The 12,274-nt window shown below is 46.5% G+C and overlaps 1 protein-coding gene across 1 annotated transcript in view; it reads left to right on the top strand.

Annotated features, from left to right (window-relative positions):
• The window catches only part of LOC115186299 (zinc finger protein 385B), a gene marked incomplete at its 3' end in the record, with an annotated part of 81,223 nt that overhangs the window by 13,261 nt on the left and 55,688 nt on the right, over positions 1-12,274 (top strand). Inside the window, exon 2 of the mRNA XM_029745968.1 lies at positions 5,242-5,583. Coding sequence (XP_029601828.1) covers positions 5,244-5,583 — 340 coding nt within the window. The remainder of the gene's footprint in view (positions 1-5,241; positions 5,584-12,274) is intronic.

The following is a 12,274-nucleotide window of genomic DNA, read 5'->3' as shown; positions in this document are numbered from 1 at the left end:
ACGTGGCAATTATCAGGCTCTAGTCTAACACACGTGGTTATTATCAGGCTCTAGTCTAACACACGTGGTTATTATCAGGCTCTAGTCTAACACACGTGGTTATTATCTGGCTCTAGTCTAACACACGTGGTTATTATCTGGCTCTAGTCTAACACACGTGGTTATTATCTGGCTCTAGTCTAACACACGTGGCTATTATCTGGCTCTAGTCTAACACACGTGGTTATTATCTGGCTCTAGTCTAACACACGTGGTTATTATCAGGCTCTAGTCTAACACACGTGGTTATTATCTGGTTCTAGTCTAACACACATGGTTATTATCAGGCTCTAGTCTAACACACGTGGTTATTATCAGGCTCTAGTCTAACACACGTGGTTATTATCAGGCTCTAGTCTAACACACGTGGCAATTATCAGGCTCTAGTCTAACACACGTGGTTATTATCAGGCTCTAGTCTAACACACGTGGTTATTATCAGGCTCTAGTCTAACACACGTGGTTATTATCTGGCTCTAGTCTAACGCACGTGGTTATTATCTGGCTCTAGTCTAACACACGTGGTTATTATCTGGCTCTAGTCTAACACACGTGGCTATTATCTGGCTCTAGTCTAACACACGTGGTTATTATCTGGCTCTAGTCTAACACACGTGGTTATTATCAGGCTCTAGTCTAACACACGTGGCTATTATCTGGCTCTAGTCTAACACACGTGGCTATTATCTGGCTCTAGTCTAACACACGTGGTTATTATCAGGCTCTAGTCTAACACACGCGGTTATTATCTGGCTCTAGTCTAGCACACGTGGTTATTATCAGGCTCTAGTCTAACACACGTGGTTATTATCAGGCTCTAGTCTAACACACGTGGTTATTATCAGGCTCTAGTCTAACACACGTGGTTATTATCTGGCTCTAGTCTAACACACGTGGTTATTATCAGGCTCTAGTCTAACACATGTGGTTATTATCAGGCTCTAGTCTAACACACGTGGTTATTATCAGGCTCTAGTCTAACACACATGGTTATTATCATGCTCTAGTCTAACACATGTGGTTATTATCTGGCTCTAGTCTAACACACGTGGTTATTATCTGGCTCTAGTCTAACACACGTGGTTATTATCTGGCTCTAGTCTAACACACGTGGTTATTATCATGCTCTAGTCTAACACACGTGGTTATTATCTGGCTCTAGTCTAACACATGTGGTTATTATCAGGCTCTAGTCTAACACAAGCAGCAGTGGATGCTAAATGGACAGGACTGTTAAATGTCAACTATTGACATGGCTGGTAGAGGATGGGACAGGCAGGTGGGGTGGCAGGGTGCTTATGTGGAGACATTCTCATGTTTCTCATGCTGATATGACTCTTGTACACAAGCGTGTGTGAGGGGGGTGGGGGTACGTGTGTGAGGGGGGTGGGGGTGCGTGTGTGAGGGGGTGGGGGTGCGTGTGTGAGGGGGGTGGGGGTGCGTGTGTGAGGGGGGTGGGGGTATGTGTGTGTGTCTCTCTGCAGGCAGGAATTGTTGTTTTTATTTGTAGTTGAGGTCACCCTAAGTGTTTTGGCTAAAGGGGGTGTGTCTGGCTGGTTGTTTTTGGCGGTGTCTGAATGGATGTGTTTGTTTGTGATGTTTGCTGAATTGCATACTACTTCCTACTTATTCATGCAGAAGCGAAGTGGAGGTCAAACGTTTCTATTTGTGAGAGTGTGTGTAGTAGGGTGTGTTCACCATGTTCTCTGTGCTCTCTGCTCTCCTCAGGGGAATTTAAGAGGCGCTGACATGCCTCCTGTGTTTGTGTGGGTCTACTTGGAGGCCGGGTTCTGATTGCACCAGGCAGGAAGGGCCTGTGCCCCCTACTCCATGCCCAGAGAGGGGAGCCTTGGGCTGGATGTGGGGAGGGCTGCTCCTCCCTCCTCCTTCTCAGGGTGGTAGTATTTCAGGCTCACTGGATAGCAGGGACAGGCTCGTAAAATAGAGGTTTAATTGCTGAGCCGTTATGCCGGGTGAGCCCGGGTCATTCAGCGAGAGATCAGCTCCGTGATGGATGATCCCCCAGTGCCAGGGGGAGGGGGGAGAGGGGGGCCAGGGGACATGCCTCAAAGCGGAAGCATTGTACATGTCAAGGCTGGCACTGCCCGCTCTCCCCCTGGGTTCCCCCTGCCACACTCTGCCCCTCTCAGCCAGCATTCATCCCTCTACACAGCAGGCGCTACAGCCTCACACAATGAATAGGACTGCAGTAAGTACAACTTCAGGCCTCTCCCGCCTAATACCTCACACTGAAACATATACCTTTGGTCCTTGAGGGCCACCACCCAGAAGGTTATTTTCAGGGGCCACAGATTGTGTTAGAGCTGCCCTCTAACATTCAGCTGTTGGAGGTGTTCAGTGTTCAGGCATCACCCACTTGTCTTAATGCTCCTATTCTTGTTACATGGTCATGTTAGCAGGAATAGATGGTGTGGGAAAGACTACTGTGCCATGTGTTTATGAATGAATAATGTATAGCTTTTTAAAGTCATTTTTTTCATTGAGCTGGAGTGAGGGATGCTTGGTAGTTTGGCAGGGGGTGTTTGGGTCGTGTGGTATAAGGACCCTTTATTGGCTGCCTCGAATGGGCAATGCTCAAAGCTTTTGAGAAAACATCTGATGGAGCCTTTGAGTGCTCCCAGATTGGCAATGTGAATAGCAGCTTTCATACCTCCTCTAATGTGTGTGTGTGTGTGTGTGTGTGTGTGTGTGTGTGTGTGTGTGTGTGTGTGTGTGTGTGTGCGATGAATGTGAGAGCGGGGGAGGGGGAGGTGTGTGTGTTTTAGAGGTTTAAGTGTGTGTGTCTCCAAGGTTTGGGTGTGTGTGTGAGTGGTTTGTGGGTATCCAGTACGTAAATACATCTAGGCGTAGGCAAAAGGCTTTCAGCTTTTCACATGTTGACGTCTCAATCCATCACAGGGATTCTATAGAGTTGCCTTTTCATGTATTTATGGTAGAAGAGAGTAGGAGGGGAGGGAATAAACAAACACAGGTATTTTCTCTCTCTGTGTGGAGCTAGTCTGAAGGAGAGAAACCCCCCCCACGTGTACCGTAAGTGTTGAGACGTGTTCAGGCAGCCTTTTTAAATCACATAGCATTTATCTGTCTGGGAATTTCCTTTTTCTGTTATGTTTTTATGATGTAATTCTTCACTAGAGCCAAAAGGGTTCGCACACTTTTCGTAAGACAGTTTGTGTTCTGTTTTTGTAACTATTGGTATAGTGCACTGGTCTTACAAACGCCTCAGTCTTAATTCATACAGGGCCAGATGTACCAATACTTACTACCTGTGCTAAGTTTGCACCTGCTATTTTTAACAGGGAACGGATTACATAAAAACCATGCAAAAAAGTGTCCCACTGGGCACAGTCAGTTCAACGTCTTGTTTTGATTTACATTTGTCAAGTAAAGTGAATTCAACATGTAATCAACCAACATTTTTACCCTGCCATTGGATTTAGGTTAAAAGGTAAAAGAATTGTTGAAAAAAATACCAAATTCCCTTCCGTTGATTACTTTTTGCAAATCCAGTCAGTTTTCCATGTTCATTCAACGACATCACATTTCATTTTTGGGTTGAAATGACTTAGAAACAACGTTGATTCAACCATTTTTTTGCCAAGTGGGGACCTTATCTGCTCCTATCTCATTCCTTAGCACAGAGTGGACAGACAGTGGTACAGAGTCAGACAGACTACAGACAGACCTACTGTTAGAGCCTTTGTCATAGCAGGCTAGCACAGCAAGCAGGCGTGTAGTCACTCTGAGTGAAGCAGCTTGACTGATAGATAGCACAGCACGCTCCTCAGAATCAGAGAGTAGCACTCTGTCTCCCCCCAGTGGTGTCATACTGAACTGCACGGCCTCCTATGTTGTTATACAATCTATGATTAGTATGGGATTGGGTAGTCCATAGGTAGTGAGTGTTCACGTGGGTGTGTATGGGTGTCTGTGTGTACAGTATGTCATTGTGTGTATGTGCGAGTGTGTTTCATGTGCGTGTTCATGTGTTTGCACACGTGAGTGTGTTGTTTGTCCATGTGTACAGTGTCTGTGTGTGGGGATGTACACTGAGTGGACAAAACATTAAGAACACCACCCTTTTGCCCTCAGAACAGCTTCAATTCGTCCGGGCCTGGACTCTACAAGGTGTTGAAAGGGTTCAACAGGGATGCTGGCCCATGTTGACTCCAATGCTTCCCACAGTTGTGTGAAGTTGGCTGGAAGTCCGTTAGGCGTTGCGCCATTCTTGATACACACGGGAAACTGTTGAGCGTGAAAAACCCAGCAGCGTTGCAGTTCTTGACACACTCAAACCGGTGCACCTGTCACCGACTACCATATCCCGTTCAAAGGCACTTAAATATTTTGTATTCCTCATTCACCTCTGAATGGCACACACACACAATCCATGTCTCAATTGTCTCAAGACTTTAAAATCCTTCTTTAACCTGTCTCCTCCCCTTCATCTACACTTATTGATGTGTATTTAACAAGTGACATCAATAAGGGATCATAGCTTTCACCTGGATTTACCTGGTCAGTCTGTGTCATGGAAAGAGCAGGTGTTCTTAATGTTTTGTAAACTCAATGTATGTCTCTGTGAGGGTGTGTGGGTACTGACAGCCAGGGCTTACTTCAGGCAGGCCTAGGATCAGATGCCTCGCGCACCTACACCGAACCGTCTGAATCAGGGCTCTTTTTGCATCCCTGTCTTTTATGGGCTATTGGGTTTAACAGGGGGGCTTTGTGCAGGGACACGGAGGGCAGGGGATCATATCGTGATGACTCCATTGTTCCCAGCACACGTCCGTGCTCTAACACACCGTTATAGCACTGTGATACTGGTCACCTCAGACTCACGGAGCACTGCCTCTCTAATCCATTGGTGCTGGACATAAGCCTGGGACTGGCCCTGATCCTTCACCTCTGACCTCTTACCCCCGCTGGTCTGTTCTCGATACCTTCTCCCTCATCCTTTCTGGTGTGTCTCCTCTCTATCCCTTTTCTTTCTCCTCTCCTCTCGTTCCACATTTCTGTTCTCTCTCATCTCTGCCCTCTTCTCTCCCCTCTTCACTCTCCTCTTCCCTGCAACTCTTCATCCTGTCATTGCAGTAAATGAGAATGTGTTCTCCGTCAAGTTACCTGTCAAAGAAAAGGTTAACGACACAATAAATAACAAATCTTTCTCTCCTCTCTCAGGAATGAAGCGTCCGTTCAGCCCACCCACTGAATTAGAGATGGAGGAGGACAGGAGCGGGTTAGGAGTGGGGATGGGGTTGTCTGTGGACAGCGAGGTGTGCTGTGACCCCCAGGAGGAGGGTGTAGTCCTGGGGGAGCAGCCAGGACCAGTTGGGGGCGCCCTGCCCTCCTCTGACCACAGCAGGCCCAAGAGGGAGAGGAAGCAGCGCAGTTACACAGTGTGTGAGGTGTGTAACATCCAGCTCAACTCCCCAGCCCAGGCCCAGATACACTACAACGGCAAGTCTCACCAGAAGAGACTCAAACAGATAAGCAACGGGAAGATCCAGCACGGCAACACAGGTAGGACATCCCACCCACTTTCTGCACTATTCTGCAGCTGTACCCTACTCTACCCCTACACTGTTCGGAAAAAAAGGCTCTGGTTCTGTGGTTGTCCCCATAGGATAACTCTTCAGTTCTAGGTAGAACCCTTTGTGGTTCCAGGTAGAACTCTTTTGGGTTCAATGAATAACCCCCCTGTGGAAAGGGGTTCAACATGGAACCCAAAAGGGTTCTACCTGGAACCAAAGTGGTTCTTCAAAGGGTTCTCCTAAGGGCACAGCCGAAGAACCATTTTTGATTCAAGATAGAAAACACTCTGAGGCTGCTCACCTCTGTACTCCCTTACCAGCTGAGGAGAGAAATTATAGTGTGCACACTTTAGACAAAGTGTGAATATGAGTTTTACCCCCCAATGACACATCAAGCTGCATTATATAACCTAATAAGGTGCATCGGCACTGTGTTCTACCTGTTTCATCATACGTTCAGTACATTTCTAAGAGGACGCTGTGATAATGAGGATGACAAGTGAACATGGAGAGCTGCTACAGATGTAGGATCTTAATTTGATTGCCCTGTTGCAGGAGAACTTTCCAGGAATTGTATTTCAGGTTTCTAAAGTTTGTAATTCCCCCATTGAAATTTCAGACATGACTTTCCTTTTAAAACAAATAAAAAATCAACCCCTACAAAAAATGTTGATTAAATATAATCCACATAATAACTCACATTTCCTGTTGCTGCAGGATTCTTTTCCTGCTGTAGCAAACTGGCTCAACCTGTATAGCTGTGTATGGAAGTGTGTATAGTGTAGAAGTGTGCATGGAGCGTTATAGTCTTCCCTAACCTGAGGCTGGACACAGAGGGAGGAGAACAAAGCTGAGTTAAGTCATTAATTGGCTGACTAATTAATTGCTGGTTATTTTAGATGGTTCTGGTTCCTGCTCGCTCCAGGGTAGCTACAGCAGTGGCTGCAGTGGAGGTGCAGGTTTTCCCCGTAGATTTGAATATATAGTGAAACTGGCTCCACGTTCAGAGGTGAGTCCTTTCTGTCTCCCACTCTCTCTTTACTTGTAACCCTCCTACGCAGCTCGAAAACACTCTCACCAACCTGGAGAATCTGCTCCCAAACACTCATCACTCACTCTTGAATACTCTATCTCTATTTCTCTCTCTCACGCACACACATGCGCACACGCACACACATCTCCGCATGAAAACTAGTCTGACCCACTTCAGGTGCAGAAATCTCGTACAAACAGCACATAATTACATAGCAACGGAGAGCACGGCAACGCTTGCCATGGCCACAGATTATTTGGCCCTGATTGGCTGCTGGCAGGCTGCTGGCAGGCTGCTGTAGGCATAGTGGTGCAGTGTGTTTCTACTCCAACCCTGTAGGGGGCAGCAGTGGGGCCAGACCTCCCTTGGGATTGCCTGGGAACCATGGTACATCTGACTCAGCACTACAGGAAGGTACACAAACAGTCAATAGTCACCCGCTTAGGTCGTTCAGATAACTGGCTTTGGCAGTTAGTATACACCTGTGATGGCTGTGTGTAAACACAATGTATCAGCAGTAATCTGGAAAGCAGAGAGATCACGATACACCCATACAAACATTCCACCTCTCTTCCTCTATTCTTCCATCTCTCTCTTATTCTCACTCTCTCCCTTCCCCTCTCACCCTCCCTTCACCCTCCCTCTCTCCTCTCCCCCTCTCTCTCTCACCCTCCACCTTCCCTCTCTCCCTCTCTGTAGTCACACAAGGAATAGTCGGCTTAGTAATGCAGCCATGCTGCCTGCAGGTGTGTTGCTCATGTGGACTTCCTTCTTTGCAGTCCTGCCAACCGTCCTCCTTTCCCTTTCCTGATTGCTTCATTGCTTCAGTGAGCCAGCACGCAGAGCCCAGCCCAGTCCAGTGCCTTGTGGCCAGTCAGTCTTTAAGAAGGATGGGCAGAATGAGGCCTGACGTGGCCAATGACCATCACTGTCTAAGACATGGGTCAGCTAGGGCATGGTCTGACTCAGACCAACACACACACACACACACACACACACACACACACACACACACACTCACACTCACACACACACGCACGTAGGCTTTGTCCCCAGCACCCTGGCACAGCTCCAGCAGCAGAGAGAGATGGGGTGAGAGAGAGTGAGAGAGAGAGAGAGAGAGAGAGAGAGAGAGAAGGGGAGGGAGTGTGTGAGTGTGTGTGTGGTGTACGGTGCAGATTCCCTCTGACACACAGTCACAATCATGCAGCCTTATCTGCGCTCACCTTCTGCTGACTCCCACAAGCCCACAGCCTCAGCTCACACACACACACACACACACACACACACACACACACACACACACACACACACACACACACATTGCAAACATGTGTGGATGTTGGCAGTCTGTGTGGATGTTGAAGGGTGCGTGATGTGTGTTTCCAGTATGTACATGTATATTCCTGTGTGTTTTTGTGTGTTTGTTTGTGTGTGTGTAAAGGCTGGGTCTGTGTCTGAGTTACTATTGGTTATTTTCTGCTTGGCATATCTTTTCATATCTTCGAGCTTTGAGAAAACATGCTATTGTGGTGTGTGTGTGTGTGTGTGTGTGTGTGTGTGTGTGTGTGTGTGTGTGTGTGTGTGTGTGTGTGTGTGTGGGCCTCCCAAAGAATCCTCTCCATGTCAGCTTGTGTTACCCTTCCTCTCTGCTTCACTGAACTGACAGAGGGTCCAGGCTTTTCTTCTCTCTCTCTCTTTCTCGTTCTCGTTCTCTCTCTCGCTCTCTCTCTCTCTCTCTCTCTCTCTCTCTCTCTCTCTCTCTCTCTCTCTCTCTCTCTCTCAATCCCAACACAGGGTGATGGGCAACCACAGTGAATCTAAAAAGGCTTTAATTTCAGTTTCAGCTGTATATGATGATACAACTTTACTTACAGGTTTCAGGTATAATGCATTGTTAGTTGTTATAAGTAAGTATAAGCCCCTTCTGTGTCTTCTAAATCAATTGAAATGTGTTATTTCTTTCTGTGTTATTTTGCTTGACATATGCTAAATGGCTCCTATACTTTTTACGTTCCGTGGTCCTTTTGTGGTCATTTCCAAACCTCTTCAAACTACTCCTATAACAAAATAACAACTGAGAAACACATGATGCGAAAACAAGTATTATTTAATAGAAAATATGATATTGTATTATTTGGAATGCAGACGAACAATGTCCTGTATGGGCACGTTATTCAGTGTTTCCCCTTGTTGGACCGACGGCGGCGGCGGGCTCTCTTCTTAGTTGAACCACGGGGGGTCACCCAGACGGGAGCGGTTTGAGCATCTTTACAGCCTTCTGTCTCCCTCTCGGCTCCTCTCTCCTTGTGTTCATCTCCTTGGAGCTCTAATGCAACCATTATCTATGGAAAGAAAATAAACCTAGTCTTATTAGGAAAACAAATACATATTTTAATTCATGCTCCAGGGTAAAATGAATTGATAACATTGTGGTGTTTATAGTGACATGTACAGTAAGTAAAATGTCAGCAGTATATATAACTACGATGGGTAAATGTCACTATTTGGACCTAGTCTAATGTTGTTCCTAAAGCCTTTCTCAGACCCCCTCATACCCCTAATCTTTCCTTCACATCACATTACCTGCAGTAGTTCTCTGACACTGAAGGTGAGCAGCAGGCCCATGCCGTACAACCAGCAGCAAAGAGCCAGAAACATGCAGCCTGCAGCCTCTATCCTCCTCTCTTCTGCCCCATGAATCACTTCCACCATCTTCTTCCACACAAACTCACTCGCTCCCGCTCTCTCCCTACTCCTGAGCTCAGCTACTCGGGTGCGAAGCGTTCTGAGGCTGGCCGTAGAATCACTGGTTGTCTGGTGCAAAGCACTAACGTCTCTGTATTTCTGGTCAATACTGTTTCTGGTCTGAGTGGTGGTGGCCTTGTCCGAGCCACAATGGCCCACAGGGCAGGAGCCTATCTCCTGTTTCTGTAGCATGAGGCAGCTTGATGTATCCCCCCTGGATAGGACACAAGTCTGTCGCAGGGCCTTACCCCCAATCCATCTCCTTAATGTGTGCCAAGCTGAGAGGCATCGGGTCCCATTTTCAGAGTCTTTGGTATGACTCGACCGTGGATAAACCACCTGACCTTCCAATCTCAGGGAGGACACTCTAACGACAAGGCCACTGAGTGGTTTAGTGTTGTTTTTAGCTACCCGGGTAGCAGTGGGTTCCAAGCTGACCATAACACAATCCTCTCCGGTGCACTTGTACAAACTGTGTCCAGTGGTCTCTCTGGTGTTCTAATTGGTCCAGGGTTGTTGATGGAAGTTGAAGGTGCTGGTGTTCAGTTCAATGTGAGGCATGCTGGCCCACTGCCTAATGCCGATGGGGGGCATCAGGGCGTCCCGAAAAACCGTGCCGTCCAGATGTTGTAATGCCAAGATTACATGCACCAACAAATGAATACTGATAGAGTACAAAGCCATCTCTCAATCAGTAAACTGGCTGAGCAAATTCAAAGAGCAACTACTCTCTACAGAGATAGGTGAGTTGTGGTGTTCAGAATGTTTTGATTGGACTGTTGTGCCATAGGTGTCTATGATGTCACAGAGGGCCTCCAACTTGTCACCTGGGTTGATGATAACTTGCATATCACCCCACCCTCCTTTATGACATCATTGCGGTATAGATGCGGTAAAAAGGTAAATCGAACTCAACCAATCAAAGGAATTGTAGATCATGACGCTTGCAACGCCAGGGATATGGGTTCGATTCCCACGGGGGACCAGTACGGGAAGAAGAAAAAAACGATGGAAATGTATGCACTCACTACTGTAAGTCGCTCACGGTAAGAGTGTCTTCTAAATTACTATAATTTAGGCTTTTGTTTATATGTGCTTTTCACACCATGTAGAGGTATAAATCGGAGTATAATGCTTGTTTGAATGTCAACCCCAACACATGTTCATGTCATCGTTCCCAATCAACTGCATTACAGTTCTAAACATCTGACTACCATTACATTTTACATTACATTTTAGTCATTTAGCAGACGCTCTTATCCAGAGCGACTTACAGTAGTGAATGCATACATTTCATACAATTTCATACATTTCATACATTTTTTTTTCTGTGCTGGCCCCCCGTGGGAATCGAACCCACAACCCTGGCGTTGCAAACACCATGCTCTACCAACTGAGCTGTATGCTAGGTATGCTAACCGGCTTACACGAGTTAGCATTAAACAGCCACTTCTTCTGAACCTGAAAAGGGACAACTTCTACATGGTATGCAGCAAAAACAGCCAAATATATCCAAATCGGACTAAAGTAACCACACTGTGGGTCTGTTACGATACATAAATCATGACGGGTTTGACGAATATCCACATTGTTAGAACAGATTTGTTGAATATGCCCAATCTGATCAATGCAGCGTCTGCGTTCCATTTACTGCATCTATGGTCAAGTTGAAAACCACAGAATTCCTTTAATATGTAATGTAATAGGATCTCTATGTTGTAAACTCTGGTGTTTCTCATACTAAAGCTTGTTCTCCATATTCTTTTTCAGTGTTTTAAATGGTGAGCCAACATGTTTTGAGAACTTTTATCTCCAAAACTAGTTTTGTATTGGCTCTCTCTTGTCTCTCTGCAGCAGATATATAGTGAGCAATATGTTTGGAACATCGAATTACAATACAATTGCAGTATTGAATTGCAATACATATAGAATCACAATACATATCGAGGGTCCTTGGCAATTCCCAGACCTACTGTTCACCACTGCCCCATAAAGTACCAGCCACCATGGTCTCTATTCGTCTATTGAGGGAGCCAGACCATAATCCCCTCTAATTAGGATCAGCATGGCCATCGCCCCGCTCAAGGACGGCAGCACCAGCCAGCCAGCGCCTCCCAAAATATTTTGAGAGCCAATTAAAAGGGGCAGGGGGTGTCGGGGGCATACTGCTCCCTTGACGTAGAGTCTGCCGGGGCGGGACAGGTCCACGGACACGTGGGTGAGATGCATGGTGGGATAGATCATCCTCCTCTTTATTTGGGGTGAGGCAGGGAGGAGGGGGGACAGTGGATTGATCTGATTTGACCTGATGTCACTAGAGGGTGTGGTTTTGTCTGATTTGACCTGATGTCACTTTTATTTATTTTAATTTTACCTTTTATCAACTAGGCAAGTCAGTTAAGAACAAATTCTCATTTACAATGACGGCCTAGGAACAGGAGGGTGGGGCTTGGTCTGATTTGACCTGATGTCACTAGAGGGTGTGGCTTGGTCTGATTTGACCTGATGTCACTAGAGGGTGTGGCTTGGTCTCATTTCACCTTATGTCACTAGAGGGTGTGGCTGCTCAGACCACAGTAAAGGCTGTGGGTCTGTGTCTGAGTTACTATTGGTTATTTTCTGCTTGGCATCTCTTTTCATATCTTCGAGCTTTGAGAAAGCATGCTATTGTGGTGTGTGTGTGTGTGTGTGTGTGTGTGTGTGTGTGTGTGTGTGTGTGTGTGTGTGTGTGTGTGTGTGTGTGTGTGTGTGTGTGTGTGTGTGTGTGAGACTGAGAGAGAGACTGCCTCTACCTCTTTCATGGTTCTGATCTTTCTCCTATCTCCACGGCCTAGGATAAAGCTTGTTGTTATGATGTGTGAGTCAGTGTGTGTCTCTTCATGGTCCCTGTCTGTCTGTC

Source organism: Salmo trutta, unplaced genomic scaffold (assembly GCF_901001165.1).
Source record: "Salmo trutta unplaced genomic scaffold, fSalTru1.1, whole genome shotgun sequence".
NCBI lineage: Eukaryota > Metazoa > Chordata > Actinopteri > Salmoniformes > Salmonidae > Salmo > Salmo trutta.
The sequence above is the reverse complement of the archived record's forward strand: the minus strand, read 5'-3'. Positions and strand labels throughout refer to the sequence as shown.